Source organism: Solanum pennellii, chromosome 1, assembly GCF_001406875.1.
Source record: "Solanum pennellii chromosome 1, SPENNV200".
NCBI lineage: Eukaryota > Viridiplantae > Streptophyta > Magnoliopsida > Solanales > Solanaceae > Solanum > Solanum pennellii.
Window position 1 is genome coordinate 1,267,153 of NC_028637.1, and position 21,345 is coordinate 1,288,497.

Below are 21,345 nucleotides of genomic sequence, written 5' to 3' on the forward strand. Positions count from 1 at the left end.
TGTACCAATTAATGATATTTTATTTGTGCTCTATAAATCCTAAGATCTAGAGAAGATATATACCTTAAATTTATGTCCCCTACTAATCAATTTATTTTTTAAAAAATCCATCATACAAATGAGGATCACATTAAAAATTAATCATGAAAAAACCACAATTCTCCAAGCATCATAAACAAAAATTAAATCAACAAAGAAAAAAAGAGGGGTTTTTTTTGGTTGCTATTTTAAAAAATAAAAAAATAGATCTTACTCAGCTGAAGCATCACATAGTTTGAACTCCTCGCTCAGAATATTTTTATAAGTATCTTTAAGCAGATCTGCCATCAACTTTACGAATGCACTTTCATCATCAACTTCTTCATTAAAATTTATCTGGTACAAATTCAGAAAACGTTTTTTGAGACTTTCGTACTTAATTTGACATTCTACGGGCGATATATACAGAACAGATCCGCGATAATTTAAAATGATTTTGGAGAATTCATCAGCCACCATTTCCCACTTGTCTAATCCATGCCTTCTCATTGAACATGCAAGCCAAAGATCATCTTGGACTTGAAGTTTCTCCATTTTCTAAATAATTTTTTTTAGATAAATTAAATCAACTGATAAATAAAGATTCAATTTTTTCTTCTTTTTAAAATGGTCACACTTTTTTAAGGAATATTTATTGGAATTTTGAATACACTTTTGTTCATATATGGATTTGAATGAAATAAAGGCATCTAATGTAAAAATGTGGCAAAAAGAATTAAATGTATTTTTTGTTTTTTTGCCATCTATTCATTTATATATATTTTGGATAAAATTTGACTTTTTATTATATGTAAATTAATAAGTTTGAAAGATTTNGTATATATTTTGGATAAAATTTGATTTTTTATTATATGTAAATTAATAAGTTTGAAAGATTTGCTCATTTTTTTAAAAAAATATTTAATATTTATGGTCAAAATGTAAAAATGTGGCAAAAAGAATTAAATGTATTTTCTGTTTTTTTGCCATCTATTCATTTATATATATTTTGGATAAAATTTGATTTTTTATTTTATGTAAATTAATAAGTTTGAAAGATTTGCTCATTTTTTTTAAAAAATATTTAATATTTATGGTCAAATATCTTTTTAAGTATTTTAATTTACAGCTTAAATACATATGTGAAAATATATTATATATTAATTCATACCAAGTTTGAATTTATGATTTAATTTTAAAAGCATATGCAGTTCAAATTTTGATTTATATAATTTCAGAATTTGTAAAATTCATTTTCTGATTGTATAAATCCTGAATTTCGTATATGCTTGTCCTAACTATTTCTATACCATTTTTTAAAAAATTCATATTAAATTATCATGTTTGTATATTGACAAATAAAATATACCAACTGAGTTCTAAAAAATTCGTGAATCTATTGAATACAAAATTTGTATATATTTAGCTTATTTATATATTTGTACATAAAATCTACAAATGAGCAGAAATATACAAATCGCAACCTCTATAGCAAATAAAATCATAACTATAACGCGAAATTATCGAAACTATATTTATAAAACATTATTACGACTATTATGTTTGCTATTTCTAAGTTTTCTTTAAGAAAGCGCGCATATATATCATTGAAACCAAGTTAAAAGTTTTAACTTATAAAATTAGCAAAGATTGATCCTTAACTTTTCCAATTTGTCATTTTGACCCCTCAAAAAACCTAAACAGGCAATTGGCCTGTCCAATTCTTCCCCAAATCATCAAAAATGTCAACAACTCCTACTATAGATTCTTGTATAGTGGAAACCAGTGATGGGGTTAAGCTCCATACCACAATTTTCAAACCAAACCCATATGAAAATGAAGAAGAAGAAGGATTAGGGGAAGAAATAAGCAAAAATAGCTCATGGGTGGTGGTTTTAGTTCATCCATATTCAATATTAGGTGGTTGTCAGAGTCTATTGAGAGGAATAGCAAGTGGGTTATCAAGAAAAGGGTATAAAGTTTTGACCTTTGATATGAGAGGTGTTGGAAGATCAACTGGGAAGCCTTCTATTACTGGGTTTAAAGAAATTAAGGATGTGGTGGCTGTTTGTAAATGGGGTTGTGAAAATCTATCTGTCAACAAGATTTTGTTGGTGGGTTCTTCTGCAGGTATATAGAATTTAAATTTGTTTCTTTTTTTCTTTTTTTTTTTTAGTGTAAAGATGTCATTTTTGGGGGTTTTAAGTTTATGGGGTTGTCTTTAAGTTAAAGCTTGTTTTGATGTTTGATTCAATGTTACTTATATGATATTCCACTATTTAGAAGTTAGGGTAGTAGGTTGTAGAGTGTCGTCTTGCTTATACTTACATACTAGTAGCCGTAGTATTACTCGTGTAGCTTCTTGTTTTGATGTTTGATTATGTAGTATTCCACTATTTAGAAGTTAGGGTAGTAGGTTAGCAGGTAGTAGAGCATGGTCTTGCTTATACGTACATACTGGTAGTCGTAGTATTACTCGTGTAGCTTCTTGTTTTGATGTTTGATTCAATGTTAGCAGGTAGTAGAATGCGCTCTTGCTTATACTTCCATACTAGTAGTCATAGTATTACTCGTGTAGCTTCTTGTTTTGATGTTTGATTCAATGTCACTTATGTAGTATTCCACTATTTAGAAGTTAGGGTAGTAGGTTAGGAGGTAGTAGAGTGTGGTGTTGCTTATACTTCCATACTAGTAGTTGTAGTATTACTCGTGTAGCTTCTTGTTTGCTACTCCTTATGCTTTGATTATCGTTTTCGTTGTTTTGTTTTGTTGTAGTTATGCTTTCTATGATGTTGTTCAATGACTTCTTCAATTATCGTATTGGAATAGCTTTTTCTTCCTCCAGGTTGGGATAAGGTTTCACTTAGCACTTTGTGGGATTACATTAAATATGTTGTTGTTGTTGTAACTCCAAACAAGGACTGCATTGTGTCAGTTTATTTAACAGTTAAACTACACTGATAGTGTAGATATTTTTGTATTTTAGCTGAGTTGCATGAACTCTTCACTTTTAGTGCCTCACTCGTGTTGGATTCTCCAAAAGTAGACATATTTGAAGAATCTGAGCAACATAGGTTTTTAGCGTCTATATATGGTTTTTTGGTTCTTCGGAATGATGGGGTTGTCTCTTTATTAAGCGTGTTTGATGAATGTGTTTGATGTTTGATTCAATGACCTTGATATAGTATTGCCACAATTTAGAAGGATTTTCCTATTTTTTTGTGTCATTCTTGTGTTTTCCAAATAAAGAGTGCAATTGTGTCATCTATTCATTTAATTTTAAGAGAATTACTGACTGTTTCCTGATAGCTTTAATTGTAGCTAAATACTCTAGTTTAGTGCAGTAGACAGCTAGATGCGTTGAGTTTGTCAGATTACAAGGATATATAAGTTGATTCCTACCATCTAGAAAGTTAATTCTTGAGTCGCATTTGATAGGAAACTGCTGCATGCTTTCAGTAGAGAAAGTAAATGTTTTCCTTTTCCTATTGAATTTTAGATTGAAGCTTTTGTATCCTTTAAGGCGAATCTAGGATTTGAAGGTTGTGTGTACCGAACTTGCCACCGAACCCATAGCCTGTTTTAGGAAAAGGAAGTGGAAGAAGCAGTAGGAGAAGAAGGAAGCAAAGAGAACTCATGGGTTGTGGTTTTGGTTCATCCATATTCAATATTAGGTGGTTGTAGAGGTTTTTTTTTTTTTAATTTTAAAGCTGGTAACTTGTGATTATCGAGGTCTATTGAGAGGAATATCTTTTAGAAGTTTCTTGTTCTTCTAAAGTTTAGAGTTTTCTTAAGGACTTCATGTTATGTGCTCTAATTACACACTATTAGGTTAAGTGGACTGTGCTTTCTTGCAGAATGTTTTGTCATGCTTGCTATAGTAGTTTGCCATGATTTCTTTGTTCCCGTTATTTCTTTTTCGATCTTCTTTGATATTCTCTTCCTTGAGCTGAGTATCTATAGGAAACGGTCTCTCTACCTCCCAAGGTAGGGGGTAAGGTCTGCGGACACTCTACCCTCTCCAAACCTCACTTGTAGGATTACACTAGGGATGTTGTTGTAGAGCTCTATTTTGCAAATACTTGGTGTCTTTAACATCCATCCTTCAAGCACACGTGATTTGTTGCTACTCAAGTCCATACTTGTTATTTTCTTTTGCTGCTACTTTTAATGGCATAGGTGTTGGATGTTTCATTCTCTCTTTCTTGTCCATGAAAATCGAGGAGGTGCTAAAGTAGTACACATTTAATCATGTTGTATTTAAAAAAGAAATGCTACCGTAAAACAATCAGATTGATGAACTATAAATAGTTATCTTCAAACTAGTTTGTTTTTTAATATTTCTGTGGTACATGCAGCAGCAAGCGATTCTCAAGAACGTTAGGGGTCTAAAATCACGTCCCTGGCGGAGTTGACTCACAACTTTCTTCTGTTGGCAATCATTAATGACCATGAATCATTTATAGAAAGCTTTGCCACAAAAAATGCACACAATGGCAACAATTAGATAAAACTGCTTTTTGCTCTGTGATGATGCATGTCTTTTCCTTTTTCTTTCGGAAGAAGGGAAGTTTCCGAAGATCACTGCTTTCCCATCCTCTCATATATGCCTGTCTCGCTGATCTCCTTACTTTGAACGGTCTCCATTGCCTTCTCTGAATAGTAAAATCAAGGTTAGTTGCCGCCTAAGTTTAAACATGTCTAGAACAAAAACTTTAGCCCTTTATGGTCATTTCAAGCCTGTCGTGATGTATGACAACGTAAGTATATATAGCAGAGATTGTAGTTGTCTTTTTTAAATAACGGAAGAGGGAAAGAAGAATGTAGAGGAAGTAAGACCATTTTTTCCGGTTAAACCAGATCAATTCTTTAGTTTAAAGTGCTAGAAGTAGGAAGAGAACTTGAAGCGAGAGCGGGAAAATAGGTTAAAGAATTAGAAGTTAGAGGCTACCTATCGTTTTCACTTCTAGAAAATCCAGTTGAGCGTTTAAAATGATGTTTCATTCAGCTCTATTTATAAATTCTACGATATATATCCCCTTTGTCGTTAGTTTATTCCCTCTTACACCTTCTAAATGAGTTGCATGACTCATCTAAGTGCTCGTTGCATTGATTTGGTAAGCAATAAAATCACGTCTCTCTATCATATTCTCCAATATACCATGTCAAATGCCGTTTGAGCAGATTACTAGTACTTTTGCTTCTTTACAACACAAGCTACTTCTAAATCAATGAGAGAAGATGTTGCATAGATTCTGTAGTAACATATGCAGTTGATTCTTCTCCGGAACTTGCCATGTTGATAAATGCAACCAACATGGACTGGTTAACAATTATCGTATTATTTGTTGTTGCTACTCCCTTCTTAATTGTTTTCAATACGGCTTCTTGCTAATGCAGTTGCTTTTCATTACACTCTACCACCCCAGACCTCACGTTGTGGGACTATACTGAATATGTTGTTGTTGTTATCTCATTATCAATATACATTTTTAACAGGTGCACCAATAGCAGGCTCTGCTGTGGATCAGGTTGAACAGATTGTAGGCTATGTAAGTATTGGTTACCCTTTTGGTTTATTGGCATCAGTCCTCTTCGGGCGACATCACCAAAACGTATTGAAGTCACCTAAACCAAAGCTCTTCATCATGGGGACACAAGACGGATTCACCACCGTGAAACAACTGAACAATAAGCTTAAATCTGCAGCAGGACGTGTCGAAACTCATCTAATTGAAGGTATTGGCCATTTTGAGTTGGAGAGCCATGCCTATGATTCCCAGATGGTAATTTTTATTGCAGAATTCATCAACTCTTTGTAGTCCTCACGACGCTGGCCTTTGCACGGTAAGTATTTACGACATAATGTGATCCCCTATCAACGAAATCCAATTTTCAACACGCGGTTTAGTATCATAAACTGGTGTTTTCTAGCTGAATGACAAATGAGAAAGATGGAGTTGAGGTTTGATAGAGAACATATATGGTAGGGTTTCGATAGAACTCAATAGCTTTGGCCTTACCATCGTCTTTATCTCGTTGAATTGTTCATTTATTTATAACTTGCTTTTAGTTTAGGATTTTTTTTTGTGTTCGAAAACAAATTGATCGTTACATTAGATTTTGTTATAATTTTCATTATCAAGACAAGATCGAAAAAGAATAGTTAATAGCATTGCTTATGTGTTTCTTTTTTGTTCTTTGTATCTATATATCATCTTTAAGAATGGATTTAATAGAACGATTACTCTTTCTTTTTATTATTTAAAGTTGAAATATATAGAATTAAATTAATGGTATGTTCGATTTGCATATCATCTTTGGATTTCACTGAGGTGATTTCATCCCGATAACGAGTAAAGTATTTAAACTAAATAAATTATCAAGTAATTCTTTCTTTAATACTTAATATTTTATTTTTACTAAAACTATGATTTTGAAAGAGATAAAGAGTGTTACGATCCGTGTCTATACCCCAGTCGAGATACGATATTCAGATTCAGTTGAGTGGTCCCAAGCTAACCCTTGACATTATATCAAATCATATTAAATGAAACATATGCTTAGTAAGTCTTAATATTACGATGAATGACGTCGTTAAAAAGAACCCTTGTTATGCCAAGCTCACTAATTCGACTTATTTAAATTTAGGTTGCGTAGAACTCAGAAAAGGAAGATCGAAATTATACTATGCAAGATTGTGATGCGATTATACTAACACAAACACAGTTGCATAGGCTCATTTAAGGGACAAATCTCAAAATTGAGATATCTGATTAAGAATAAGAGAATTTTATTTCCATTTATCTCACTAAACCTTTTTTTATACTTATTATTACTTATATTATATATGCTTTTTATAATAATATTTTACTTTTTGAGCAAAATTGTACTAGAGGATCTCATCCTATATAATAAAAAATACAACAATATATCTTTTCACTTCATTAAAATTAGACAAAAGAAAAACAAAAAAAAAAAAGAAAAGGAAAGGAACTCAATAACAATATTATGTATATATTTGCATATTCATCAATGTTATACATTAATTAAAAAAAATGTCATTCCTACCTTAATCAATTGATTCACAATTTTAAAATTTCATAAAAACAAATAAGAATAAATGAATATAACACTCACATATGACACAATCATATCAAATTGATATCGAAAAAGTTACCGTACAAGCTCATAATACGTATTATTTGTTTTTGGCCCAACAAATCTTACGAATTTGTCTCTATGCATATCGTGTGAGCTCCTGTTATGCCTTTGTAAAATCTTTCACCTTTCTCTTCCATTCCGAAATGAAATTCTTCTAAAATGTCACGTGCATATATTCTTCTTCAAAAGCGCTCACCAGCTAAACTAGAAGTCTGTAAGTCCTTTTCTATAAACGTCATAAAAATGAAAATATATGAAAAAGACTAATTTACAAATAAAAATAAAATAAAAAAGAGGAAATAAATGTTAAATTCTCTTTTTTTCATTGAATTCTAAATTGTTAAGAATGAAAATAGAAGAAACCAAGAACAAAAAAAAGAAAAAAAGATAAAAAATAAATAAAAATATCAATGATGTATTTTATTTTGAATTGGATTTGAAGAACTTCTAGGTTTTCTTCTCAAATCATTTTTCAAACCTTTTTTCTCATTCACATTGCCAATATTTGTAGAAATTGAATTAAAAGAAACCATTAATCTTCTTGAATATTTGGATTTTATTTCTTCAAGAATTAATGTGTCTTCAAATGAAAAAACAATGATGAATAAATGAGAGAAAAATAAAATTAAAGTAAGAAGAAATAATGTTCTATGACTATTTTCCATAGTGTGGAGAACTTTAATTTCAAATGAAAAATGGAGAAATATATTGGTTTTTTTTTTTTATATATAAAAAAAGAGGAATCCATTCTTGATATATAGTCAAGTTATAGCTTGTGATTAATCTGACAAAACATGTGTAAATGGATAAAATATAAGAAAAAAATGATAGTAATATTTAAAGAATATCGTTCATAATTTTTAAGATTCGCATTAAAAAGTTTCATAATTTTAAAAAAATAAAATACTAACTGAAAATTAACCGAGAAAAGTCTCACAAATGATATTGAACTTATGTATATGATAAGTTCGTTAAAAATTGAAATTATTTCTAAACATAATTTATAATATATGATACAAAAATATAAATTTATATCGAAACAGAACTTTTATGACCACCACGTGAATATAGGGTATAAAATGTAAATTGACTCCATAGAAGCAACAAGACATGTGAGACCTAATTTGACTAATATTAAGTAGATCTCTTTGATTCAAATAATTTTATTTTTTTCTAATTTTAAGACTATATTATATAAAATTAAAGAACATGTTCATGTGACTTTTCACAAAATACCAAATTTGTCCACTTTCTTTTATATGTACTATTTCTTGTATTATATTTTAAGCATTTGAATCTATGTTTTTTCAAGATCAAACAAGCACAGCTAAGGTTAGTTGGGAAAAAGAAACTACGATACATACTTTTAAACAGTAATAATATAATATGAAATAATATTATTCAAATTTTTTAAAAATATCGATGAGTGTGTTAGACAACGACAAAAGAATATTGCAATCTATCATAAGTAAGATAAATATCGTAAGATAAATATATAGAAACGAAAAAAATGCTTAAGGTAAATAGAGGAAACTTAAATAGAAGGGCAAATCGATCGATTTAACTTTTAAATATTCTTTAAGAAACATATTTAAAAAAATACTTTTGAAATATAACTACGATGAATATTTTATTCTTATATGCAAAAAAATTCCTATAAATCATTCTAATCATTAATTAAAATTATTATCTTACCTATTTGAGCATCTTAAATCTTATTTGCTTTAATAAAATTGTAACTATGATTTTACTTCCGATACAATGTATGTCAATTATAAATTTTTCACTAAATAAATTATGTTTTGATTTTTTTCGTTTGCGTATATTCTATCCTCTTTAAATTTCACTTATAAAATTATATTAGATATGTTGTTGTTATGAGAATATACTATTACGTGTAAAGCTCTGTTATATATGGTAGCGGTATTAACAATCGAAATATGGTCGAAAGAAAAAAATCTCAATTTGTTGGAAAATCGAGATTATAATAATAAATTTAGTTTCCTAATTGTGAAACGTTTAATTATTGGGATGTATCAAAATTCTTTTATTATTATATTGTACACATTTTGTGAAATGACGTGTTTGCATGTAACAACTAAATAAAATCTAAACGTCAAATATCGATATAAGTTTATAACAATCACTCACACTAAAATAGGCATGAAAAGAAGTTTGAAAATAAATAAATAGAGAGAGAGAGTGCAAGGAGATCGAACAATTTTTTAAGTACGATAATCAATCACTACTATGTTCAAATCATGAATCCGTCTCTGCACAATGCATAAAACGCATGTATATTGGTATGGAACTCGCGAAAAAAATGTATTTCTCACGCAAAATACGCGTAGAAATGCTACAAACCCACCCCCATCCTTACCCGCACCCCACCCTCCGAAAAAAAAAGGCGGTGTAAAAAGAGAATAGCTATACCTTTTACACATTACTACAAGAACTTTAAGCTAAAATTTCTAATGCATATACAAGTTAATATCTTGTATTATATAGTAGAGAGAATTTATGAGGAACATGAAAGCATGCCTACACCGGGACGATAAGCCCACGCTGGAGGCAGACGCGCATACTTCTCCATGCCAGGTTGTTCGTCAAATGGACGTTGCATAACTTTCAGTAGTCGTCGGACCTCCCCAAAATCGTCTTGTTCAGCTGCATCTATTGCACTTTGGCATAAATAGTTTCTAAGGATGTACTTTGGATTAACAGAATTCATCGAGGCCTTCCTCTCATCGTCTGATACACCGATAGTAGAGAGCTGTAGAGTAGAATAGTGACTAGTTAAGAATCTTGCATTACAGAGAAGGAGAAGGGGTGGAGCCAGATAGGGTGAAGTCTCATCCAAGCCCCATTCGGCAGAAAATTATATTGTTTATACGTGGTTACAATTTGTCATTCGAACAAAATAACAGATTGTAAACCACAGAGATGGTTTCACACCAGAATTATATATCATCGTCAACACAAAAATAAAAATTACAACCACAGTTGCAAAAAAATGAAGTTATGTATGTTAAGAAATGGGACTTAACTTGCAAAGATGATATGACTTAGTCGATATGATTTACGATGCACTACGAGTCTACGACTGAGCTCGAGAAGAAGATGACTCCTAATTCAAAGAAAAGAAGATAATTATACATACCTCCTGTATGTAGGATTTCACCCAGCTTGTCCAAGCTTCCTTGCGCTCCTGACCAATATCCAATAGCGCAGCTTTCAGAGGAATCAGTAACTGGTTATCTGGAATTGTAGGATCGGCTTTGATGTTTGATAGTAATCGGAAGAAGTTTGTGTAATCAACTTTATCGACAGCCATATTCTTAAGTAGTTCACCAATCATTTGTTTATTGTACTTGACCAAACCAAGCTTTTTGGTCATGATAGCTTGATAGTCATCCATAAATTTTATGCCATACCTAAAAAAGTGGATAGACGAAACGTCACTCAACAGTATAAAGCAATGGAAAGAATACGCTCCAGCAAATGGTAATATTTTTCGTCACCTCTCCATGGCATAATTTGCCTCCTTATCATTTAGCAACTGTGCAGTAGATAGAGAAGTAGCAAACTGAGCAACATTCCATAAACCTATATCCGGCTGATTCGCAAAGCAGTATCTTCTGCCAGGTAGATCAGTGGTATTTGGTGTGAAACTGGGATCAAACGCGTCTAAAAATCCAAAAGGGCCATAATCAATGGTGAGGCCTAACACACTCATGTTATCGGTATTCATCACTCCGTGTGTGAAACCAACACCTTGCCACCTCGCAATCGTGGAAGCTGTCCGCTCGGCAACTTCCACTGCCCATGCTGAACAAATAGACCCATATAGTAACGCATGTGAGAAAAAGTAATTTGTCAAAATATGCAAATAAAAATATGTTTTCTTCAGTTCCATAACAAAAATGCACAATAAATAGCACAGAATGAAATGAAAATGAAGTTAGAACTATATTACAAGAATACATGTAAACTCCAAGCCCATTTTTCCCGGTGTCAGATGAACTAAAAATACTAACAAACAGAAATCAAAACATATGATTCTTCTCTCTTCTAAGACCAAAGGTAGCATCTTATTATGACAGTAAGGCACTTCCTTTCCAACTACAACAACAACATACCCAGTGTAGTCCCACAAGCGGGGACAGGAGAGGGTAGGGTGTACTGTTTCCAATAGACCCTCAGTTCAAGGAAAATCATTAAGACTTTGCTGATAAAGGAAATACTGAGACAGTTACTATCCAGAAGAGGCAATTACTATCACTGACATTTAGCGCATGAACAATCCATCCGTACATCCACTTCAAGTTCAAGATAATCAATATTACCACATTGTATGGAGACCAAAAAGTAGAATCTTTTAATGACAATAAATTCCTTCCTTTTCTCTACATTAATAAATTCCTTCCTTTTCTCTACACCGAGTGTTTTAGATTCTGACAATAGAGGTTTGCCTCAAACTAACCACCAGATGGATGTTAGAAGCCTGACAAATCACTACCAAGCCCGTAGAAGTGGCTGGTAAAACACATTATATGATATAACTTCCACTTAGACGTGGGAGGACATAAAGGACCACTAGCAGAGGCATATAAAAACATTAAGAGTCATGCTGAGAACTGGAATGTTGAGACTAGGACTACTCATCAAGAGGCAATACCATCACTCTCTTTGGCCACACCTAATTCAGCATTAAAAAGGAGAACAGATTCCACACCGGCATAAACAATCCACCCCTATTATCCACTTCAAGAAAACCAATATATTACCTGCATATTTGTTTGAAGTTAAATCCACAACCGTATCATCTTTCTCTCCTATGCTGAATGATATGCTTTCACTCTTACTCATGTTCTCTATATGGGGGAAGTGATGTCTAATTGTGTAATCTGCTAAAGTACGCACTATCTCAAGGTCCTCTTTACCCCTAGAGGCATGTAGTTGGTAAGAGCCAAAGCGAAGAAAGGATTCAGCAACTCTGCAGACAATGGCACCAGGCTCATCCTTTGGATTCCCGCTGCATGAATATGAATATAGTCAAGCATAGAAAGAACAAAAAACAGACTTGAATGGATAAAAAAACAAGTTTCACGAGCATAATCCTATAACATGGCTCCCTATACATACTCCAAGTATACAGTGAAGATACTATATAGGTGGATAGGTGGTTCTCCACCAATTTTAGTGAATAGATTGCACGTGTCCTTGCTGATTAAATGTCACAAAAACTATAAGGAGTAACATACTCGTAAAACATGTCCCTGCTGACATTTTTTCCCGTCATCACAAGACAGAGTGCTCTTGTAGTTGGGATTCCAAGACTATGCATTGCTTCGCTGCAGAGGAACTCCCGGATACTACTCCGAAGAACTGCAAGACCATCAGCAAAACGGCTATATGGGGTCTTCCCCGCACCCTTTAGCTGCAGCTCCCATCTTTCAGACTTTGAATTCAAAACCTCTCCAAGAGTTATTGCTCGACCATCACCTAGCTGACCAGCCCACATCCCAAACTGATGTCCTCCATAGTTCTGGGCATAAGGCACACTGCAGAAGCAAATTCAACTTAACATGCTGTCGGACTACTAAAAGTTTAAGCAGATCCAAACTAGAAAAGTGACACTTACGCTCCGACTAAAGGTGATGCCCCTGAGAACAGAAGTGGAAAATCAGGCCTCTCAAATCTGAAAGGTTAAAAGAACTCAGTGTCACTTCCATCACAATACATTAGAAAGGACAATCTTCAGCAAGAATTAAAACCTCACTCTTTAGGATCCAACTCAAGTAACTCAGCTACTGAGTCTGACCACACAACGAGCTGAGGATTCTCCACCTCAACAGAAGGCAACATTTTCGTATAGCATGCATGCAATACCTACATAAGTACAATAATTGACTCCAATAAATAACTTGCGACATAATTCCACACCTCAAGGCAACAATATCAACGTCATCACATCATCTTTGAAGTCAAAGGGAACTGCAGCACTTACTAAATATGTAAAACGAGGATTTCAATTTTCTTGCTATGCAGACACTACTATCAGAAGATTCACCTATCTCATTTATCTAGGAGCCATGAAACGAGTTTATTTTATTTCCTTTTCTATAAAGGTTGTAAACCATTCCAATATTTCCAAATGGGAATTGAATTCACAGAACTTACATAGTACCTGAAACGTGGGATCGAAGAAAGGGAGCCTCAACTAAAACTAATTTTAATCTATCAAGAAAATTGGTGGAAGCACAACTTCTACACATTAAAAGTGAAAGGGACTGCAGCACTTATTACATGTACAACATCAAGAATTTCACCTTTTTTGCTTTACGACCAAAGAAACTGTCTCATAAACTATCAGAACATAAAGTGATGAATCCTTTCCACAAGTAAGAGCATTAGAAGTCCCAACTTGATTTGATACAACCCAGGGAGAACCACACCCAAAATCTAGCTGTTAAGGTGGGAGAGCCCAAAGCTGTATAAGGCTATAAGCTCCACATCAGCTCCCCATCTCACCGATATGGGACTCAAGTCCCATACCTTGCAATAGGATCATAACAAACCACCACTCTCCGCATCCATCGTCCTCGACAACTCCACACTGGGTAGCTTTCACTCTACCACAAGTAGGTATCTCTTTCCCAGGTAGCCCTTTTCGAGTCAGGTGCCGCCGGGAACGAAGGGTGGTAGATGGTTTTGATACCATTGATACTACCCCGGGAGAACCACACCCCAAAAGCTAGCTATTAAGGAGGGAGAGCCTAAGGCTATATACGATCCACATCAGCCCCCATTTAACCCATGTGAGACTCAAGTCCTATACCTTACAATAATATCATAACACATACTCAAAATCAGCGAAGTATTCATGAAATTCCAACTATTCACTCCAAAACAACCATTTCGAGAAAGATGATAAATTAAATAAAAATCCAATTTTAATTCAACAGAAAAAACACATATGTTCTTCAATCAGTAGGCAAATCACAAACAAAAGTATGATGGTAGGAAAAGTAATAATATTCATACTGATAAGCGAACTAGACAACACTCAACCTTCTACCACAATCCTCGACCTCCATATCTAGTTCTCAGTAAGCTACACGAGTATCATTCATTTCTAATAACCTCTTCCCAAGACTTCTCTAGCCTACCTCTACCTCTCCTTATACCCACTCTAGCTAACCTCTCGCACCTTGGACATTTTTGCATCTTCCCCTCATACGCCCAAAGCATCTCACCCTCACATCCCTCACCTTGCCCATCACAGAGGCCACTCCTACCACACCCCAACTTGAAATCACACTCCTCAAACAATTCAATTTACAATAACAATCTAATAAAGATCATAAATTTAATTAAAACCCAATCTCATACAGCATAAAAAAAACGCAAATACTAACAAAAACAGAAAAAGGGGGAATTTTGAAAAAAAAAAAACCTCTCTTGGAATGGTATCTGTTCTTGGATCAGCAGGCAGTTCACGAACAAATGAATGATCCCAATTGAGCTCTTCAAGTTTCAACATACGTTTACTGTTACTTCCATCATTTCCCAAACTCTGCTTCTTCAATTTGTCAGCAACTGAATCAACCGTCACAGCAGCTGATTCCATTGACGGTGAAGAAGAAAACAACACACGGCAGCGATTGGGCTGAATTGGGTATGAAAAGGGGTTCTTTCGGTGATGAAAAAAATTGGGTCGAAGAGATTTGGAGAAGAGAAGAGCGGCAGATGAAGAAGAAGAAGTATGAGAGAGTGAAACTGATATTTTGGTAAGTATTTGCATACTTTTTTGTATGTTTTAAATTTTATGAGGACTGAAATGAAATAATACTAAAAGTATGTTTTATTATATTTTGAGAAAATTGAAACTTTGGTCTCTCAACTATGTTAAAAATACACTTTAGTCCCCATTTAAGTTTTAAATTGTGAAGTATTTATTTGTTCGGAATAGATTTTAATCGTTAAGATATTGAATAAAGTCTTAATATAATTCATGTGTTTAATTTTTGACTTTTCGTCGACACTTTGTGCATAACTGTCAACTATCACTATAACCACCTTTGTAATCACAGTCGATTTCAACCACGACAACCATCGTGTATATCCACCACCATATCAATTATCAATGTCATCGCAACTATCATAGGTGACAACAACTATTGTTAGTCGCAATCATATTTTCCTCCTCCATTATTATAATTATATTCATTGTTGCGATCATTTTCATTCACCACCATCATTATCAATCACTAGCGTTATTGCAGTCAAATCCTATTACCAATTATCTCCACAATCGTAATTAACACCATTATCAACTACCACAAATAGCATTTTTAATCATTACACATTCTTTAATCACCATCGACATTGTAAACTGCTAACATTAACCAACTCCATCGTTATAAACCACATCTATCATCAATCACCTTTGTTATCACAATCATCATGGATTATTACCATCTACTGGTCACACACTTATTACCTTTATTATTATAATTATATAAACTATCACTGTCGTTGCTGCCACCTCCATCATCACCCTCGGTCACTATCACTACTATGGTCAATCTTTACTACAAATCATTTCACGACGGCTTATCACCAACACCTTATAATTCACTACACATTTTTTCAGTCACCACCATCAATATCGTCAACTATTAACGTCAATCAACTCTACCATCACAAATCACCTATATCATCACAACAACCATAAAATCTTAATCAATTATATTTGTTACCTCCTCATTATTAGGTTGTCCAATTAAGGACTTCCTTTGTCTCTTTTGAACACATTAGCATTTTTATCATTACATTAATTTGAATAGAAAAATATGATCAATAAAAATATTTATAATCGATCCTAACTTACTCGATATTAAAGCTTAAATCACAAAACAACTACTACAAGAAGCAAAGGTATTGTGTCATTGTGTTTTCAATCTATAAGATGAGGACCAAAATTGCAATTAATTACTCTTTTATGTTTTCTTGGAATTTATTTACTAGTTTTTTTAGGGTCATAGTATTTATTTATTTTTATATAATTTTCTTCTTGTGTTTGAGATTTTGACTTTTCAATGTTTGTCATTATCATACTTATTCTCTTGGCAATACTAACTTTTGGAATTTTGAAAAAATAATTTTGGGATTATGTGATCCAATTGTTCCTTATTAGTTATTATTATTTTTTCTCTCATTTTATTGTCTTTCTTTGACTATTTGATAAAATTATAACTATGCAAAGAAAATTAACACACAATCTATTGTCAATCTCTAAATCATTATCTAGTATGGATAAATATGTATTGATATCTTATCTTTATTATGTCAAATCAATGAATGAAAGAAAAGACTACGATAGATTAACAAGAAGAAATCACTTAGTGTTTTTGTGCTTCTCTGAAGTCAAAAATGAAATATTAGTAACTAAAATATTTTATTTGTCTAAAAATATTGATCCATGTTAAGCAATATATAACTTTAGAGCTATGTTGTTCGAACTTTTCAAAGAATGTCATCGACATACTCATATTGCTAATCTCAAATTCGAATGAAAGAAAGGACTATGATAAACTAATGAAAAGAAATTAATCGGTGTTTTCGTAATTTCGTAAAGTCAAATCTTTATATTTGATAGTGGTATATATTGATTTAGCTACAACTCTTTATATTCTTTGATTTAAGATTAAATGAGAAAATCTCGATTTATGTACTTATTTACAATTCTAAATACCCTAAGTGACTCTTGTTCTTCCACACTTTCTTTTTAATAAATAACTTACAAGTCAAAAAATAATTAAAATAAAGTATTATTTAATCAACTAAAATAATGAGAAAACATTGATTCATGTACTTGTTTAAAATTATAGAAATTCTAATTGACTCTTGTTTTTCTACTTTCTGTTTCTAATAAATAACTTACAATTCAAAAAATCGCTAAAATAATATTATTTAATTAATTATATGTTTAACTTTGTTTAGGGGTAAAGTGGTAATCCAACTTTTCATCGGAGCTTTCCACTTATAGTAATCCTTTGATTGCTGTCCAAGAGCTGCAACTTCAATTGAGCTTCAAGATACTGTGAAGCAAAAGTTTGTGACATCATTGATTGCTCGTCTCCACCGCGGTCTGATTCCAACTGAAAAGAGCAAGAAATCCAGTTTTAGAGATATCGAAACACTGTCAAATGCTAAATTCTATCTCGGAGAAGAAGAAAACGAGTCGTTTACATGAAAACGAAGGACAAATAATCAGTGGCTACCGAATGAATTATTATCTCAATATAGTGAAATACCAATGGTATTTTGCAAATATCTTGTTGAAAAGAGCTTGTTGAAATTCATCGATATGCATTTCGAGATAATTAAGTTGATAAGGAAAGTTGTCGTTAGATGATGTACAACAGAACTGGTTGCATATCAAAGCACGTTAAAAATTTACCTGATCGTTTTCGTTGGTGATGTTTGCTGACAGCATCCGGTTAAATGTTAAGGCCACCAAGAACAATGTCTTTCAACCATTTCTGAAGTCACTTACAACAGTGGCTCAGAAGTTATCTGACCAACGAACTTGTGATGCACAAAGTTAGGTTCTGGCTCATTGTTATTGCTCGTCTTTGAACTATGAGGCTATCGTGCCTTCTCCAACGAGGCAAGTATGTTTCGGAGCTCTGATGCTTTGTTAGTCATTCCATTTACTGAATATGCTTTAATCATACTTCTGTATGTTATCTTATCTGGCTTACATCCACTTTGTTCCATCATCTCGAGCACCCCTTTCAACTCTGTGAAGCATCCCATCATCCCATATGCATCCACTAGACAGTTAAAAAACACGGTGTCAAGTGCCACGTCAGAATTCTCAATAAACCGCAAAACAGCTCCAAGTTTTTCAGCTTTGCCAGCTTTCCCATAAGCTCTTACGAGAGAACAAAGAGTAACACAGTTCGGTTTTATCCTCTCAGACTGCATCAGCCTAAAAAGAAATTCCATTTGCTTTAAATCTCCAGCCCTTCCAAATGCATCTATTACGATATTGTAAGTAACTATGGTCCATGAAAAATGATACTTCTGCATAAATTCCATCACAGCACCCATTTTCTCGTAATTTTCTGTTTTCCCGTATGAATCTAAGAGTATGTTGAATGTCTTGATACTAGGTATAATTCCAGCACTCTGGAACTTCTCATAGCATTTTTCCATCATTTCAATTTGCCCGCTGCCACCAAATGCTCTCAGTGTTGAGTTCATGGTCCAGACATCTGGCTTACAGTCTCTTCGCCGTAGCATCTCAACAAGTGTAGATTCCATCTCTTTGAACCTTTAGCAATTAAAGGAAAGAATCAATTGCCCTATCATAGAAAACTAATTCTCCTCGAGAAAATGATAATCAAAGTATACAAAAACATTTTCTCAGCAAAGATGTCACAAAACTAAAGTTAGATATGATTATGTAGCTTAAGGTTTTCGATCTGATAATCTACATAATGTGTTTCAGTTGTTACAACTCCCATTTTCGATTTCGTAAGTTGATAGAAACTCATTTCTAGTTGTGTTGTAATTAGAACTTTCAATGAATAGAACCGTAACAATGAATAGCAATCAAACCTTTTCGCTTTCCCATAGGAATCAATGAGAGTATTATATGTTACTGTATTGGCCTTGATCCCCATACATTCCATGTCGGAAAGCAGAATTTGCACTTTGTCGAAGTCATAAACCTGCAGGCAGGATTTTATCAGGATGGAATATGTGAAGACATCCGGGAGGCAGTTCGGAATGTTCTTCATCTCTTCCAGGATAGAAAAAGCTTCGTGAAAGCGACCACTACGGCTATAGGCGGACAAAAGAGCAGTGTAAGCTTCTTGATTCACGACACAGCCTTCCTCCACCATCATCTCGAATAAAGATTGAGCTTTCTCAGGTTCCTTACATTTCCCAAGCATGACAATTAATTTGATATAAATACCGGGATTGGGCCTGTACCACAACTGCTCCTGGAGGAGTTCAAAGACCTGACGGACAAAAAAAATCACGATAATATTGGATGGTCAGGTTCTAGCGAGTCTCTAAATGATTTAGTAACATTCGCCGAAACAAAAGCAAATGTTTCTGAACTATCAAAATGAATTTAGAATACATTGTTTTATTTGGAATCTAGAAAATGTTTCCTCTAAAACATGAACAATCAGCAACAACAACATATCCCCTGTAATCTCACAAAGTGGGGTCTTGGAGACGGGAGGTGTATCCAAACCTTACCCCTACCCTAGAGGTAGAGAGGTTGTTTTCAATAGACCCTCAGCTCGATGAAAAACAGATCAAAGGTTGGATCCATGCTATTAATTCCCGGAAAAACTCCAACTTAGGTTCTTCACATGTGTTGGACAACGTGCAGTTACGATAGTACTTTCGTTAGTGCAGACAAAAGATTGCACTATGACTATCAATTCCCATAAAGATTCCAACTTGGGTTCCAAAATCAAGAAACAAAGAGCACACACATGCAGTTACAATAGTACCTTCTCAGTACAGACAAGAAATTGCACCATGATTATCACCCTAAATATTCCACTTTAATAAAACGCAGCTCCGTGCACTAAGCTCCCACTATGTGCGTTATCCGAGGAAGGGCTAGACCACCAGGGTCCATTGTACACAACATTAGCCTCATACAGGAGGGTTTTTTTTCTTCCACAGCTCAAACCGTGAGTTCGTGATCACGTGACAACAACTATACTAGCTGGGCTGGACCACCAGGGGCACTTGTACACAACATTACCCTCATACAAGAGGTTCTTTTTTCTTCCACAGCTCAAAAGCGTGAGCTCGTGGGATGCCGCTAATAACCAACGAATGGCAAGTGCTTTTCCTTGTGTGGATCCTATTTCAATGGGAACTTGATGAGTCGATCCACCACGCAACAACAACTTTACTAACTGGGCTGGACCACCAGGGTCAATTGTACACAACATTACCCTCATACAAGAGGTTTTTTTTTTCTTCCACAGCTCAAAACCGTGAGCTCGTGATTACGCGACAACAACTTTACTCAGTGGGCTGGACCACCAGGGTCAATTGTACACAACATTACCCTCATACAAGAGGTTTTTCTTTTCTTCCACAGCTCAAAACCGTGAGCTTGTGATCACGTGACAACAACTTTACTAGCTGCATCAAGCTCCACTTCCAAAAATTCGAACTTGGGTTCCAAAATAACAATCAAAAAGAGCAAAAAACACAATATGCAGTAAGAAACTACACCCTGATTATCAATTCCGAGAACAATGGTTTCCAATACTAAGAACCAAAAACAGAAAAAAATCTCAAAATTCTCATTTGGGTTTCAAAATTAACAACCAAAAAGAGTGAAAAAACTCAAAATCCCCATTTGGGGTTCCAAAATTAAAAACCAAAAGAGTGAAAAAATTCAAAATTCCCATTTGTGGTTTCAAAATTAACAATGAAAAACACGAACCTTCAGAGCAGATTCCCAACGCAAAGCAGTAATACGTTCATGAAGAGCTTCAAGAACAGTACGAGGCAATAATTTCTTCGAATTCCCTTTCTTCTTCTTATACTCAATCACTGCTTTAGCAGCTTCTCTTCGAAGAATAATCGATACAGCTTTCTGTGAAGCTATCTTTTTGTTTGTTTCCTCTTTCCTTTCCTTTGCTTCCTTCACCTTCAGCTTCTCAAACTCCATTGAAGAAGATTCCGGTTTGGGTCCCGGTACACTAACTTTCCGGTGGGTTAACGGGTCATTCCGGCGGGTTAACGGGTCGGTTTTTGGTGGTCCGAATGATGATGGAGGAATTGGATTGGAAGGTCCGAAGAAGGAAGCCATGGCTGAAAATATGAGGCCAATTTTTTTTTTTCATATCATTAGTCACTAAAAAAAGATATTATAATTGTGTGGGTCGGGTCGGGTTTGAACCAATCGTAATGAACCGGGACAAATCGAAAAATGAGATCACTTTTTTTACATGGTTAGAATGGGTTGGAGTTTTTGCGGATTTATGTAAGTTTGTTCCCAATTGTATCGTTCATTTCGAGTTTTAGGTTAAATTCATCTTTCAAATATAACTCAAACTTAGATACATCTTTATAGTATAATTATGAACGAATCGAAATCCC

At 33.9% G+C, this 21,345-nt stretch overlaps 3 protein-coding genes across 3 annotated transcripts; 1 reads left to right on the forward strand and 2 right to left on the reverse strand.

The window, feature by feature from the left end:
* Positions 1–1,703: 1,703 nt before the first annotated feature.
* Positions 1,704–6,213, forward strand: LOC107011162. Its single transcript, XM_015210544.2, has 2 exons — positions 1,704–2,148; positions 5,518–6,213. Exons 1-2 carry the CDS (start codon positions 1,761–1,763, stop codon positions 5,838–5,840), a joined length of 711 nt encoding a protein of 236 aa, XP_015066030.1. The 5' UTR covers positions 1,704–1,760; the 3' UTR covers positions 5,841–6,213.
* Positions 6,214–9,403: 3,190 nt separating this feature from the next.
* On the reverse strand, positions 9,404–15,000 carry LOC107007960 (UPF0061 protein azo1574-like). Its single transcript, XM_015206826.2, has 8 exons — positions 14,642–15,000; positions 12,965–13,074; positions 12,827–12,883; positions 12,447–12,746; positions 11,970–12,217; positions 10,704–11,010; positions 10,343–10,616; positions 9,404–9,955 (listed from the first exon to the last, which is right to left on the reverse strand). Exons 1-8 carry the CDS (start codon positions 14,987–14,989, stop codon positions 9,701–9,703), a joined length of 1,899 nt encoding a protein of 632 aa, XP_015062312.1. The 5' UTR covers positions 14,990–15,000; the 3' UTR covers positions 9,404–9,700.
* Positions 15,001–17,049: 2,049 nt separating this feature from the next.
* LOC107008466 (pentatricopeptide repeat-containing protein At5g48730, chloroplastic) lies at positions 17,050–21,186 on the reverse strand. The gene is made up of 4 exons (XM_015207554.2): positions 20,687–21,186; positions 18,817–19,223; positions 17,651–18,529; positions 17,050–17,348 (listed from the first exon to the last, which is right to left on the reverse strand). Exons 1-3 carry the CDS (start codon positions 21,053–21,055, stop codon positions 17,839–17,841), a joined length of 1,467 nt encoding a protein of 488 aa, XP_015063040.1. The 5' UTR covers positions 21,056–21,186; the 3' UTR covers positions 17,050–17,348; positions 17,651–17,838.
* Between the last annotated feature and the right edge of the window lie 159 nt (positions 21,187–21,345).